Here is a 16,266-nt window from a genome sequence, read left to right on the forward strand (position 1 = left end):
GCTTGCTGTTAAACACACAATGTAAGTGGCAGAACCCAGTCAGCCAGGACTGCCTGACTCCAAAGTCTGTGCAAGAACAGCTCAGTTCTATAGAATTATCTCTACAATCTACTAAGGGAGATAACAAGAACATAAATACACAAAGCAATAAAGGAGGCCAGGGAAAGGGGAGAGTAGGGAAGGGATGAGTTTTGCCTGGGTATGAAACTAGGAAAATAACAGTTTTTAATTGCAATGTCAGCATTTGACTCTAGGAGGAGAGTCCCACTGGGGTCAGAGGACAGTTGAGCTGGCCTAATGGAGAGCTGTGCTATAAGTCCCATTCCAAAGGCATAGTTCATGACAGGCGGGTTTACCTGGTGTGGTCTAGGGGTTAGCAAGAGGGTGGGCCGGACCAAAAGGACATTTTCACATCTCATTCCATGATCTGGCTAGTGTGGTTTATGCTAGAGAAAAATAGGAAGGTCAGAGTGGCAAATTCTTTATACTGACAAGTGGCTGTGAGTTGCACCTGGTTTCTTTCTCTAGGATGACTAAAAATACTTACGTTGTGGATTTATTGGTGAAATTCACTAGCCCACCTTTTTTTCATGGTAGAACATAAATCAGAGAATTTTGAGCTGTCAGGGACCTTAGAGGTTACCTGGTTCTATCCATTCATTTAACAGATGAACAATCTAAGGTCGAGAGAGGCAAGTCTGCCTAGAACTGATGACAGAAAGCAAGTCCAGGATTCCACCCACTTTGCTTTTGTAGCTTTTGCTTAGACTGGTTTTTCTCCAACATGTCCAGGCATCAGAAATGTTTCTTGGAGAACACTCAAAATCACTTCTGTTTATTCTGAACCATGCTATGCCGTTCAATGCAGAGAAATAAGCAAGGAAGCAATTTAAGCCAAGATTCCTAGTCTTCTCCTTATCTATAAGAATTCCACAGAACTGCAAAGTTCATCCTTCCTCTTTGAAATGAAGAAATACTGAAACTGCTTAAACCCAAAAGAAGAGACAAAGAAACACTGTTGGCCCCATTCTGGACCCCCAGATCTGTATTATCTTATGATACAAACTGTTCCTTTCCTATCATATAAGAGAAACAATAAATTACAAGAGTGAAAAGAAGGAATGTTTTCCTGGAACTCAGTTGCATTTTCTTTTCTTTTCTTTTTTTTTTGGCAGAGTTAGCTGAGATTTTATTTTGGGCATTATAAATAAAGCAATTGAATTGTTTTGTAGCTGGAGGCATGGGCAAGAGGGGTCCCCAAGTGGTAAACTCCCCTGCGGGTGGGCTGAGAGCTGGGGCTGAGCCTCAGGTGGGTCTCCTGTTCCCTGTGCTCCCCTGCACAGCAGCCTCCCTCCCAGGCTCTGGGGAAGCCACAATAGGGGCAGGCTGGGAGGGGCTGCGGCAGCTCTTCACTTGGGCAGGACGTCAGAGGACTTGGACACCAGCTTCCCATCATGGGCCTCGATCTCCTTCACAACCATGGCCCTGGTGGAGCTGGTGGAGCTGATGCAGCTGAAGGAGCTGGAGCTCGCGACAGAGCCAGAGCTGGAGCCTAGGCCATAACTGAGGCCAGGACTTGTGAGGCCCCCATAGGCCAAGCTCAGACCACTTGCATAGCCACTGGTGGTCTTCATATGGATACTTATGTTCTGCATCCCAGACTCCAGCCGGCTCTCCTCACCCTCCAGCAGCTTCCTATAGGTGGCGATCTCGATGTCCAGGGCCAGCTTGACGTTCATCAGCTCCTGGTACTCACGCAGCTGCCATGCCATGTCCTGCTTGGCCCGCTGCAGGGCGGCCTCCAGCTCGGACAGCTTGGCGTTGCCATCCTTAACGGCCAGCTCCCCACGCTGCTCGGCATCTGTGATGGTGACCTCCAGGGAAGCCCTCTGGCCTTTGAGGCCCTCAATCTCAGCCTGGAGCCAGCTGATGTTCCGGTTCATCTCAGAGATGTCAGTCTTTGTACACCGCTGGTCATCTCCGTGCTTCCCAGCCAGCGTCTGCAGCTCCGCATTCTTGATCTGGTACATGCTGTCAGCCTCAGCCTGGCTGTGGTGGGCAGTCTCCTTGTACTGCGCCTTTACCTCAGCGATGACGCTGTCCATGTCCAGGGAGTGGCTGTTGTCCATGGACAGCACCACAGACGTGTCTGAGATCTGGGACTGCAGCTCCTGGATCTCCTCTTCAAACAGCTGCCTGAGGAAGCTGATCTCATCAGTCAGCCCTTCCAGGCGAGACTCCAACTCTACCTTGTTCATGTAAGCTTCATCCACATCCTTCTTGATGAGGACAAATTCATTCTCCATCTCTGTATGCTTATTGATCTCATCCTCATACTTGTTCTTGAAGTCCTCCACCAGCCCCTGCATATTGCCAAGCTCCGTCTCCAGCTTCAGCTTCTCCTGACTCAGAGTCTCCAGGTGCCGCCTAAGGTTGTTGATGTAGCTCTCAAACATGTTGTCCATGTTGATCCCAGCTGTCTTCTGCTGCTGCAGGAGGCTCCACTTGGTCCCCAGCATCTTGTTCTGCTGTTCCGGGAATTGTATCTTGTCGATGAAGGAGGCAAACTTGTTGAGGGTCTTGATCTGCTCCTTCTCCTAGGTGTGCATGGCCTGGATATTGAGGTCCACCTTCAGGTTAACAGGGCTCAGCAGGCTCTGGTTGAACGTGACAGCGGTGATGCCTCCTATGCCACTGGCCCCACCATAGCCTCCCCCCAGGCCACCCCAGAAGCTGCTGCTGCCCACTCGGGAGAGGCTTGAGGAGCTGATGCAGGCACCAGGCCCACTCGTGTAGAAGCAGCTGCTGAAGGCCTGGGGGCCAGAGGTGGACACCTGGTAGGACTTCTGGGTCACCCTGATGGACATGGTGGAGGCAGGAGTGGAGGCAGGTGGGTTGGACCAGGCAGAGATGCCAGAAGGAGCTGAGAAACTGCTTCTTGGTCCTCAATTGCATTTTCATTGTAGCAGGAAAATGTCCTCATCATTTTCTTGACAATACAAGAAATTATTGGGTCATGGACTTACTGTAAGACTTTGGCCATCAATTAACTTCTGTGCTTTCAGTTTTTCTCATCTATTATGTAGCAAAACTAATTGCACCACATGTTTGCAAAAAACAGCAAAATCTTAGATGTTTTTATGTGCAGCTTGTTATGGTTGGCAATAGTTAAAACTACACGAGGAAGGAACTAGTATTTATTGACTACCTGTTAAGTTCCTGGCATCGGATTCCATGAATAGTATCTCACTCTTAAAACAAAACTTTTAAGCGGTGCTGTTATCCCTAACTTAAAATTGGAGAATCTTCGTAGAGGCTGGGAAACTGACCTGACATCACTTAGCTAGTCAGCTCCAGGGCTGGGGTTTCTGCACAGATCTGTGTGACTCCAAAACCCTTTCTACCAACGGAGTACCTTGTGTATCATTATCATTCTCTCTGAGCTTTCTTTAGTAAGTAGTAAGGTAATAAATCTGACATGTTATATTTCCTTTAAACTTTCATGAAGTCATAGAATCTTGGAGGAACATTGAGAGATAGTCTAGTTTCTTTTCTTATCTTCAGATGGAATATAGTTCAACTGACCCAGGCTGCGTATGCATTGTTTATGAAGACATCCTGTCAACGCAATTCTAAAACTCTTCTTAACTACTTGATTGATATTTAATTTTCAAAATCCTCCTATTAGCTCACCCAAATGGCACACCCTTTAGTTTAGGCCCCACTTAAAGACTGGAAAGAGTTAATATCCTCTGTGTAAGTGTTCTTTACCCATCCTGAAGAAGATGGAGGCACATTTTAGCATTGCTTTTAGCCTTGTGTTTTGTTCTGGGGCGTTTATTCTCTTTGGGGGTCTCCCTTTCCTTTTCAGGGGCTCCATATCCTTCCTCAATCAGGAGCCCGCTTCATCAAGGAAGGAGCTCATCATGCCAGCCTTGGGGTTCCCCACTTATACATCCTGGGTTCTGACTAACTTTCCTAACAGACGATCAGAAGTCAGGCATAAGAAGGAAATGAAGGATGCTTTTCTGCTTTTCCTAACATTGAACATTTTCTTTGTGACAAACTCTTTCATGCACACTTTAAATTTAATCTTCACAACAGCCCTGCAAAATAAGTACAGAGATCTCCACTTTTACATACAAATAACTGAAGCTTAGAAAAGTTAAAGTCACAGATCTAGACAGTAAGTAATAGAGCTGAAATTAGATCCCAGTCCTGGATGGGCCAAAGTACTTATTTACCCCACTGCCACCTGGGTTTGGGGCCATGGAACTGGTTATCTTCTTTTGCACTTCTGTTCACTGTCCTCATTCCAATCCAAGCTTACTGCCTTGAGTAGTTTTGTCATTGGTCAAGAAAAAAGCTTGGCTGGGATTGTAAATGTTTTGCTGCAATTCCATTATCCCTAAAGGAAACTTGGGGATGATGTATGTCCTAGTGAATGTGCCTAAAAGTATCATCTGAGAACAAAGGACAGCCCAGTGTGAAGATGTTGCTGATTCACCCTCTCCACACTCTGCCTGGCCTTAGATTTCTACGTAGTACATTTCCTTCCTAGTGAATGGGCCTGTACCTGTTATTTCTCACCTTTGATTTCAGGTGATTTTTCCAAAGTCCAGCAAAGTCATTTTGAATTTAGACTCGATTTTTTAAGGTCTGACACTGTCTCATGAGCATGTCATACACCAAGATAATACACACACTCCTTACTCTGTTACCTAACAATTGTCTACAAAAGTGTGTTTCCTCGTCAACAGATACATGAACTTCTTCACTCCTTAGCAAAACACTTACCTCTACCCCTGACTAGGGGACTAGTGCAGAGGTCCAACCCACTTTATTCTTCAATTGCTTTAGGTAGGATGGAATGGAGGAAACCATTGTGTAGGAGATGATGTATAAGAATAGCATGACATGACTTTCCACACAATTCTCAAAGACTTTGAAAGAGTTAATGAACAATCAATCCATCCTCTAACCATGGACCCCTTATAAACCTACTCTTTCCCCTGCTCCAAACACTTCCTTCCAAAGAAAATAGTTTAAGGAATGGTTTACTCACTTACAGGTTCTGGGTCAAATGCTTCTTTGGTCTTGAAGAGTTTAAGAACAACAAACATTTTTCCCTGTATCAAGTAACTCTGGCCTTCAGCTGAACCCCTGCTTCCATCTGCAGTTCGTCAGCCCTTGAACATTGTTGGATGTGTGTTCCCTTCATGTTATTTGTTCTTGATACTATCTTATGGTTTTTCTTTAAGCAAATAAGACACTCTAACAGCACAAATAGCTCCCACGAAAATGGTCCATAGCAATCATTTGTGGGGAATCCTGACAGCCTCCAAACAAAGGAAAAGTTGTTTTTCATGTTCTCCACATCTGAATCCATCTGTGGGAACCTATCAGTACATTCCACTGTCACTGGGGACAGGCTGCTAATAGAGCTGGGGCATGAGGGTGGTAGAAAATGCTATGAAAAGTTGGAATTTCATCTTGTCGCCTAGAGAGTGAATAATATAAAGGCTCCTAATTATCTCCCAGGCATCTGGAGACTGGCCGAGGCAGAACGTGTGAAGGCTGCCTCATCCGAATGCCTCTCAAATATCAGCAAGATGCAGGGGGCCAGTTTTTACGGACCTCACACACCGAGTAGCAGGCCACTAATGACATTACTTTTGACAACTAACTAAGCAGAAGCCCTCCAGCAACTGAGGCACGTGCTGCTTTCCCACAACCCCATTCTAGAGGGGTGAACTCTGCTCTGGATCAGCCGGCTGAGTTTTTATATCAGGTTCACTTCAAACAACAGTCTCAGTTATATCATCAAATAAAAAGGCCAATACTTTTCTGTTGCCCAGGCTGGAGTGCAGTGGCGCCATCACAGCTCACTGCAGCCTCAACCTCCCGGGCTTCCCACCTCAGCCTCTCTAATCTTCCCACCTCAGCCTCCCAAGTAACTGGAACTATAGGTGCACACAACCACACCCAGCTAATTTTTTTCAATACTATTTTTTAATTTTGCAAAACATTAAAGCAAAGAGTTAGGATAACATACCAATAAACCCAGAAATACACATACACTTGCACACAAACACACATACACACATTTCGCCCACCAATTTTATTCACAGATGCTCACCCCCAGGTACCGCACATGTGCTTTTATGTATGGAAGTCTATCCTAATTATAGACACCAGTGGTCAGATCTGAGATCTGGACAGAGTGACATGGAAAACAGTTTCAGTGGCACCCATATACAGTTTCATTTCATGAGTCTTTGCATTTACCAATCAGGGACCGTTTGCTTGCAAGGAAGAAAAGTTCATTCAAACTAACTCAAGGAAAAAGATGACCCTTTTTGCTAATTTTATTATCTTCTCTTTAATAATTGTTTATTTCATCTATGTCTTGTTAGGCCTAGTTCGGTTTGACCTTGGTAGGTGTGCTAGTCTTTCTTCTCCATTTGCCTCCACTCCCCAGACCTATTCTCCACCCTTCATGACCTGTTCTCTGCTGCAGGTTGTTTCCTGTTGAATTTAGCCAATGGGAAATATTATCAGGTCAGAAGGTGAGAAGAAAGCAAGGCCAGAGTATTTCTTCCTTGCTGCCTCCCAGCCTTGGCACCACACTGGCTGTGCCTCCACAAGGCAGCTCCTTCTAGGAATCTCTGACCCATAGCTCCGGCTCCTGCCGGACTCCAGGACACCATTCCACCCCCTACACTTAGGCCTCGGGATGACAACTTCTCAGTGTTGCTAAGTCTCTGATACTTCAACATCCCTAGTCAGCTCCCTTAACCCCACCTAAATACTCCCCAGACCTGCCTATAGTCCCTTACTGAAATTTTGTTTGAATCATCTGAGTTATTAAGAAATTCTCTTGACTGCCTAATGTGGTAGAACCTCCACATGTCCTGCCTTTGATCTGTCCAGTCTTTCTTCAACTATACTTGCTTTCTAGTTCTACGTATGCAAATACAGGCTAAGAGACATCCTCTTTGCAAGTTTACTTCCTCTTTTGCCTACTTGGTCATAGTTAACTTTCTGATAGCTAATCATTTTCAGTAATTGCCATCCCTTCTCTCATTCATTTACAGGAAAGTAGCATTTGTATTTTATAAATAATACAGATGCTTATTAATCTTGTTCAGTTTGTTACCATAATCAAGACTGCATTTGGGATCTTGCAGTATCCTCTACACTCAATCTCCATAAAATCAAGCTGCGTACTTTTTGCTCATGACTATATCCCATCACTAAGCACAGTGCCTGGCACATGGTAGCACTCAGTATACACAAGTCAAGTTCTAAAAGGAGGAAGGTGGGGGAGTAGAGGGAGGAGAGAAGGAGAAGGAGAAGAAGGAGGAGTTTGTGCTCTTGGGTGTCAACTGCTCTAGAAAAACTTAGAATTGTCATAATAATACTGGTGGTAAGAGCTAATATTTATTGAGCACCTACTCTATTATGGACTGCAGTTTACTCTATTAGCTTATTTTATCCTTGTAACAACACTATGAGCCAAGTGCTATTATTATCTCCATTTAAGTAACAATGAAACTTAGGCTCCAAGAAGTTAAGAACTTATTCTAGGTCACCAAGCTAATATGTGGCAGAATCAACCTGGGCCTGACAATCTACAAAGTCTATGCTCCTAACCAAAGCCAATCACGCCCATGTGCGTGGCTCTAGGATTTCCTCTGAAGCCTACAGTGGACGTCACATTGACTCCAACTGCCAGTACTGCACATATTTAATGGTGTCCTCTGCATCTTCCACTGAGTCTTCTGCTCTTCAAATTAAACATCCCCAGGTCCCCAGTTCTTCCTTACATGGCATGGTTCACAAACCTCTCACCTTTTTCTAAGATTGCTTTGCCCAAATTTATATGGTTGTTGTGCCAGGTCACTAAATGATTTACAAGAGGAGTGTATGTAATGCATATATATGTATGTATATGTGTTTGCATGTGTATGTGTGTTTATATGTATTTGTGTATGTGTGTGCATGTTTGTGTTTGTACATATATGTGTCTGTGTGTGTAGAAGGGAAGAATGGATGCTAAAGGAAGAGAAAGCAGGACCTGTTTTTCTGGGGGGTTTTTTTGTGGGTACTTAGTAGGTGTATATATTTACGGGGTACATGAGATGTTTTGATGCAGGCATGCAATGTGAAATAAGCACATCATGGAGAATGGGGTGTCCATCTCCTCAAGCATTTATTCTTCAAGTTACAAACAATCCAATTACACTCTTTATTTTAAAATGTACAATTATTATTGACTGTAGTCACCCCGTTGTGTTTTCTAACGTAGGTCTTACTCATTCTTTCTACTTTTTTTGTACCCGTTAACCATCCCCACCTCCCCACCTCCAGCCCCCAACTATCCTTCCCAGCCTCTGGTAACCATCCTTCTACTGTCTATGTCTGAGCTCAATTGTTTTTATTTTTAGATCCCACAAATAAGTGAGAACATGCAATGTTTGTCTTTCCATGCCTGGCTTATTTTGCTTAACATAATGATCTTCAGTTCCATCTATGTTGCTGGAAATGACTGGATCTCATTCTTTCTTATGGCTGCATATACTCAATTGTGTATATCTACCACATTTTCCTTATCCATTCATCTGTTGATGGACACTTAGGTTGCTTCCAAATCTTAGCTATTGTAAACAGTGTTGCAACAAACATAGGAATGCAGCTATCTCTTCAATATGCTGATTTCCTTTCTTTTGGGTATATACCCAGCAGTGGGATTGCTGGATCATATGGTAGCCCAATTTTTAGTTTTTTGAGGAACCTCTAAACTCTTCTCCATAGTGTCTGTACTAATTTACATTCCCAAAAACATTGTACAAGTGTTCCTCTTTCTCCACATCCTTGCCAGCATTTATTATTGCCTGTCTTTTGGATATAAACCATTTTAAGTGAGGTGAGATAATATGTGATTGTAGTTGTGATTTTCATTTATCTGATTGTTAATGCCTGTCTGCCATCTGTATGTCTTCTTTTGAGAAATGTCTATTCAAATCTTTTGCCCTTTTTTTTTTTTATCAGATTACTAGATTTTTTGCTATAGAGTTGTTTGAGCTCCTTATATATTCTGGTTATTAATTCCTTGTCAGATGGGTAGTTTACAGATATTTTCTCCTATTCTGTGGGTTGTCCTTTCACTTTGTTGATTGTATCCTCGGCTGTGCAGAAGCTTTTTAACTTGATGTGATCCCATTTGTCCATTTTTGCTTTGGTTGCCTGTGCTTGTTGGATATTGCTCAAGAAATTTTTGCCCAGACTAATGTCCTGGAGATTTTCCAAACATCTTTCCAAACATCCCCTAGGGGTAGTCTTACAGCCTATGATTGCGGTTGAAAATGCTGGATGAAAGCAAAGTACAAAAAGGTAAATGAGTTCCCTAAGACATAGAGATAGCCAATATATTGATTTATTTGTAACCCCGCTTATTTCCACAGAGGACTTGAACGTGTAGAATAACTCTGTTTTTATTGGGTTGCCTGTGCTTGTGGGGTATTGCTCAAGAAATTTTTGCCCAGACCAATGTCCTGAAGACTTTCCCCCAATGTTTTCTTGTGGTAGTTTTATAGTTTGAGGTCTTAGATTTAAGTCTTCCATCCATTTTGATTTGATATTTGTAGATGATGAGAGATAAAGGTCTAGTTTCATTCTTCTGTATATGGGTATCCAGTTTTCTCAGCACTATCTACTGAAGAGACTGTCTCCCCCAGTGTATGTTCTTGGCACCTTTGTCAAAAATGAAGGACCTATCTTAAAGTGAGGCTTTTCTTGATCAGGACTACTTAGTGAGCCTGCAGTCTAGCATCCGTTCATCCTTGAAGACCAGTAATATTTTCCAGATAAGTGAAAACAAGCACATTTCCAAGCCTGTGAACCTCCGTGTATGATGGGGTGAGATCTATTTTCTCTCTTTGTCTGGAGGCCAAAGACATTTTCCACACCCTTGTATGAAAAATTTTGCTGTAGGGAAAGCAGGAGGTCTCTTCTCTTCTGGAAAGTAGCCATCTAGAGATGGAACCACTTATGTTTGAGAAGTTCTTTCTACCTGGCTTATTAGAACAGACCAGGAGTTCTTAAATTTTCTTGTGCCATGGACCACCTGGATGTCCGATGAAGCCTGTAGATCCCTTATGAGAATTGTGTTTTTAAAGGAATAGCCTAATTACATAGGAATTCAAGGGAAATCAATTTTGTTGAAATGTAGTATTAAGTATTTTTAATTTTATTTTATTTTTAAATTATAATCTAGTAACAATGTGCTTCTCTATTGGGATTTATATGTTAACATCTATGTCTAATAATTATCATAATTTGAAGGTAGTAATAAGCATAAGTGATATTTCAAGATCTCTGCAACAATTCTCATATGAAATGAAAATATCTGATTGCTATTGGTGACACAGGCACAGGTATTGCTAGTTTGACACCTACATTCATAACAGAAAAAAATGTTAATTCAACTAGAAGGTAGTGAAAAAACATATGCAATTCTTTGCCAGCAAAATTTATAGATGCCCTGAATTCCATGGCCTCCAGGATAAGAACCTGGGAGTAGAGGGTTGAAACATTAGAATCCTAGCTGAGAGAAACTGTAGGAAACACCAGCTCATTTTATAGATAAACAAAGTTTGCTTCTGAAGGTTTGAGAAGATCTTTGATTCTGTGGTGTACCTTACAGGTTCTGGTATTTCGTATTTTGTCTTATTGAGAAGTCAATGAGGAAGTTAAGAGTGAAAATTTTGGACAAGTGTCAGCTTGGCACACATTTTGATTTTCATCATTTATAAACTGAATGCGGAGAAAAGAAAAATAAAATGGTCCAGTCTACAATGGGTCTCACCTCCTGGACCGCCGACTAGGGCTTGCATTTTTTTCCCTCATCGCATACACACAAGTCCAAAAACATCTCTCACCTTCTAAAAGGACATCCCCAAGCGTTCAAAGAGGCCCTTTTTTTACTTAAAGCTAACAATGAAAATACCAAGGTGGGTAACCCTCATTTAAACTTCAATAGGTTCTTTCAAAGAAAGTAGCCACTCTTCAATGGAAGGTTTTCACTGACATTTTGACATATATAATACATTCCCAAACACCCCTAAAGCCATGTGGACTCCTGGCAGACACACTGCCAGCAGACATGACTGGATACTACCCCCTAGCTTTACTCTGACCTCCTGCCTCATGCCCAACTAGGTCATTCAAGTCCCAAAAGGAGCAACAAATAAACTGTCTTTACCCTGTCTTCCCAGTGAAGACAATAGAATATCTGAAGATCTGAAAATCTTTTATATCATTTCAGATGTGGAAGTTACCATAGAGCTGATCTGTCAGGGGTACTAACAGTAATTTAAGTAGGATAACTCTTCCTTATGCAGAAGTGTCTGAATCCCCTACACTAAAAGGCAGAAGCCTTTTTTTTTTTTTTTTTTTTTTTTTTTTGAGATGGAGTCTCCCTCTGTCACCAAGGCTGGAGTGCAATGGTGCGATCTCGGCTCACTACAACCTCTGCCTCCCGGGTTCAAGCAATACTCCTGCCTCAGCCTCCTGAATAGCTGAGATTACAGGTGCATGTCACCATGCCCAGCTAATTTTTGTATTTTTAGTAGAGACAGGGTTTCACCATGTTGGTAAGGTGGTCTCGAACTCCCGACCTCATGATCCACCCACCTAGGCCTCTCAAAGTGCTGGGATTACAAGTGTGAGCCACCACACCTGCCAATTCTTCTTGTCTCTATTTACACAGCGTAAGAGAATCGACCACAACCACACAGCTAAAAAGCGTAGGAGATCAGAACTTGTGTGTTTAGCACGAGTTCCGCCATGTTACTCCCTCAGCCACTCAGTCATGTCTGCAGGGCATAGGGCATAGGGCAGTTTCCACATTTAAGGCCCTAGTGCCACCCTGACCTTCTGAGTCTGACAAATGCCATCATCCACACAGGTGCTGCAAGGAGCAGCAACATGCTTCTACGCTTTCATTGGCTTTGACATCATCGCCACCACTGGAGAGGAAGCCAAGAATCCCAACACGTCTATCCCTTATGCTATCACCGCCTCCCTGGTCATCTGCCTGACAGCATATGTGTCTGTAAGTACCAGATGCTTGCGGGACTCTCCTCATGATGTGGCTCTGGCACCGAGCTCCCTTCTCTGTCAGGAAGGAGTCCTTTCCTATGTCTTCTTGGTGTCTGTGTGCCTGTCTTTTATCCCCTGTAGTCCCATTCCCCACTCCCCATGACAAGAAAAAAATTAGGATTCCAAACTGAAGAAGAGGAGAAGCCCCAGGCCTTCACTTCAGCCTTGGCCTTCATTCCCACCCCTCCATCCTCACAAGCTCTCGGTGTCTGCTGCTGCCCCAGGGGCTGGTGTGCAGGGAATAGGCTGCCGTCCAAGGAGCTCAGGTCATAGGCTGGCAGTAACGGGTGGGTGTGCGAGCAAAGGCATTGTGGGCCTCTGTGCACTTTCCTCAATGCTCTTCTGTCTTCTGGGAGCTTCCCGGCAGCAAAGAGGCGAGGCTCCCTGCGCAGCGGGGAGAGAGAATACATTGTCCTCTACAAACTCTCTTCCCCTTAAATCTGGGGAGGAAAGTGTCACTTCTTTCGGCCGTTGCTCTCTCTTGTTACACCAGCTCAAACTCACCTTCAGGTTTCCCTAACTAGGGGAGTCCCAGAATAAAGGCTTCAGCCTTGTCTTTTTCAGGATCATGCCCCGCGACACTCCTCACGCTTTGATGCTTGCTCTCTCAGCTCCCATCCCAGAATTTCTATCACAGAAATGGCCCAGCTGCATCCAACATCCCCCTCTGCCCCTGGCAATGGAGAGAAGTGGCTCACAGGCCAATCAGTGTGTGGTTCCACAAACATTCTCAGATCCTGAGGGGCGGACTCACTTGGGTCACCACAATTAGGAAAGAGCTGGCGGGGGGGTGGGGGGTATGGGGGGGTGCTGCCGCTGATCAGCCTTGCTGTTTCTCTTTCCCAAAAAGACATCTTTCGCAACTAGCTAAGGAAGCCAGACTGATTGATCATTAAGGCAAGCTGCAAAACATGATTGTTCTAGAAGCCAGAGAAAAACACAGAGCAAACTTGGGGGTCGTTTACAGACATTCAGCTGCCTACCCAGAGGTTTTATGGTTGCCTCAATTATCGCCTCCTGCTATGCACACACACGCAAGGGGCTTCATCCTGTCCATACCATGATTATCCCTGTGGGCAGAATGTTGAGGGACGGGTTGCGGGACAGAAGGAACAGCAAGGGCACTCTGCATTTCTCCTTCTACTCCTCCTTCATTCCTGCCCTTCCTCCAGGAGTGGGCATTTACAACACACACAATAAAGTCAATCATTGCAGTGCCTGCCTTAGAATAGCACTTTATAGACCACAGAGTACTTCTATGCATCCACCAATTTTTTACCCATCCTGATCTAACTCAGGAGACTCCCTGAGGCTGGAGAAGGCTCAGTCCCACTCTCCTCCAGCCCACCCTGCCCCATCCCCAAAGGGGATATTGCAAGTGGTTGTGTTACTGAGAAACGTTCTCTTTCATACTGCACGGGCCTTAAACATGCCCTAGGAGTTGTTTGGTCTTGTACTGGCCAGCAGGCAAGCCCCTCTACCACCATGAGAAGAACGAGGTTGCTGGGCTGTGCTAGGACATCCTGTCCTCCCTGGTGGCCCTTGGCTCTGCTGGAAGATCTTGGCTCCAAAGGAATAGGCAAAGAAATGGTCTACATATGACCACCTTCTTTCCTTCAGGCTTTGAATTCCTTTCTTGATGTCAATTTTGCCTTCATAGCCTAGGCGGAAAGGGGGACGGGACAGGGGACATATCTGGTCATACGACTGGTGGCTCCGTTGCCTATGGCCAATTCTGAAGGCAGGGTTGTTGGGCAGATCAATAATATGTGAGGGAAGTAGGTCCTGGGAGCCACCAGTTAAGTGCTTATTGCCTCCCTGATGCACACGCATACCAGTGGCTTTGTCCTGTCCATACCCCGATTTCTCCCCGTAGGTAGAGTGTTGAGGGAGAGGTGTAGGGTAGAGGGAAGAGCAAAGACATTCTGCTCTCTATTTCCTCTTCTGCTCCTCCCTCACATCTCCCTCTTCTCTGGGGGTGGACCCTTATAGCACACACAGTAAATGATTCCTGATTAAGCAAAGCCATAGTTGCCTGACAGCCATATAATCAGTAGGATTGATTCTGTCCTGATGCCATCATTTGTTTGTTGGCCTGCCTGGCTCCTAGGACTAAGCTAGAGAGAAGAAATAGAAATATGAGTCCTTATCTGGGTCCCAATAGTTAACAGGCTATAGGCCTCTTCATCACTTATCTTTGGAGATTTTATCTCTGGTGTTTCACAGTGAGAGGGAGCATGGATAAGACCCTGAGGACCAGAAAGCATAAGAGAAATGAGAGCCTTATCCACGTGGGCAGGGTGCCCATGGTCCCTGCCAAGCCTGGTTGCAGGGCATTGGCTGCAGCTCCTTCCTTCTGGAAATATCTGCTCTCCACGGAACTGTCGGCATAGCTCTGCTTTCATGGGGCTGAAATACCTGCCGTCTTACTCCTCAGATATCAAAGGACCAGAGAGATAGAGTTTCTGGCCCAGTCCACTAAATTCACATGTGAAAAATCACAGGAGAAAATATTGAGAAAGGCCTAGAGGCCAGATGACTGGTCTACAGTAAAGGCACGTGCCAGCAAGTAGTGGATCCAAACTGCCATGCAAGCCTCTGCCTCCAGGGACGGGGCTCTTTCCTCTCCTGTGGGGCCTCCAGCCATGCGTTCTTCCCCTGTACCTCCAGCCCCGTCTTCTCTTGTTTTAACAGGTGAGCATGATCTTGACTCTGATGGTGCCATATTACGCCATTGACACGGAATCCCCACTCATGGAGATGTTTGTGGCTCATGGATTCTATGCTGCAAAATTCGTAGTGGCCATTGGGTCCGTTGCAGGACTGACAGTCAGTTTGCTGGGGTCCCTCTTCCCGATGCCGAGGGTCATTTATGCCATGGCTGGTGATGGGCTCCTTTTCAGGTAAGGGCTACCCTCCATGAAATTTATCCTGCTCTGCCGTGTCTAGCCAGGGAGAATGTCTACCCACTGTCAGCCTGACTGTGATTTTTATGTCAGTGCCTTTCACATGGACTGTGGACCTTGTCATGTATCCTGGAGAAAAAGTGAGTGAACAGAGCTCAGGCCCTGAAGCAGCCCCTCAGTTTAACTCTGTGGTCCCTCAGTCCAGCACAAGCTGATGTGTGCCCCCCCCGCCCCACTGTCCTCCTCCTTCCAGTTGATATTGCTTGCTCCTTTGTGAAGATGATGGGTGCCAAATTGCCGTACTGGGTGGCTTCCAGAAGGCAGAACCATACCAGGGACATCTTAGGCCTGCCCTCACATTGAGGCCTGGTAACTGCCCCTCTTTCCACAGCCCCTCTGAAATCAAAAAAAAAAAAAAATCAACGAAGAGTAGATAAGACCATCTGGACAGAACCTAACAATAGCAGCAACACCAGTGGCCATTTATTGTACACTGTGTATACAGTATCCTATTTAGTCCTCACAATAACTCTATTTTGCATATGAAGAAGTCTACTAGGACTCAGAGAGGTGAAACAAAATTGCCACAAATCCCTCAGCTACTGAGTGGCAGGTCAGGATTTGATCCCAGAACATCCAACTCCAAAAAACAGACTTTTTTTTTCTTTTTTATATACTTTAAGTTCTAGGGTACACGTGCACAAGCCAGACTTTTCACCACACCAGTATATTGGCAGTCCTTGCCCCCTACATTGGCCATGAAGTGGCTCATCTGCCCATGGTACAAAGGGGATGTGGCCTCAGCCCTTTGTTTCCAGCATGAGGGGCCTGCTTGAGAAGGCATTCTTCAAGTGCACAAAGCAAGGAGTAAACCATGGAGGCCAAGGAGCTCTCAGGTGTGCAGAGGGGGCTGGTTCAGGGACTTTGTCTCTGCAGCCATCATCTTCTGACTCATTTCCCCTGCATACCCTCTGAAGCCATCACCAGCCATCAGAGCTGCTATGTTTAGGTTGCTGAACAGATCAAGAGGGCCCTAGGGTGATGGAGGTGTGGCAACTTCACACATCCAAAAGGTTTTTCTGCTGTCAAAGAAACTAAGAGGAAAGATACTGGGGCTTCAAGCACATTTGCAGTCTTGTGTGAATCATAAAAATAAGGGACCATGAGGAGAGAGGAGGGGAGAGGAGCCTACTGC

The 16,266-nt window shown here is 44.9% G+C and overlaps 1 protein-coding gene and 1 pseudogene across 2 annotated transcripts in view; one reads left to right on the forward strand and one right to left on the reverse strand.

Moving 5' to 3' along the window:
* SLC7A14 (solute carrier family 7, member 14) overlaps positions 1-16,266 on the forward strand; it is a 123,861-nt gene that overhangs the window by 92,578 nt on the left and 15,017 nt on the right. The window contains exons 5-6 of the mRNA XM_011994323.1: positions 11,972-12,118; positions 14,860-15,068. Of these exons, the coding sequence (XP_011849713.1) occupies positions 11,972-12,118; positions 14,860-15,068 (356 nt within the window). The remainder of the gene's footprint in view (positions 1-11,971; positions 12,119-14,859; positions 15,069-16,266) is intronic.
* LOC105549687 lies at positions 1,246-2,909 on the reverse strand (annotated as a pseudogene). The gene has a single exon (XR_001007591.1). The product of XR_001007591.1 is annotated as a keratin, type II cytoskeletal 8 pseudogene (transcript).

This window comes from Mandrillus leucophaeus, unplaced genomic scaffold (assembly GCF_000951045.1).
Source record: "Mandrillus leucophaeus isolate KB7577 unplaced genomic scaffold, Mleu.le_1.0 Scaffold452, whole genome shotgun sequence".
NCBI lineage: Eukaryota > Metazoa > Chordata > Mammalia > Primates > Cercopithecidae > Mandrillus > Mandrillus leucophaeus.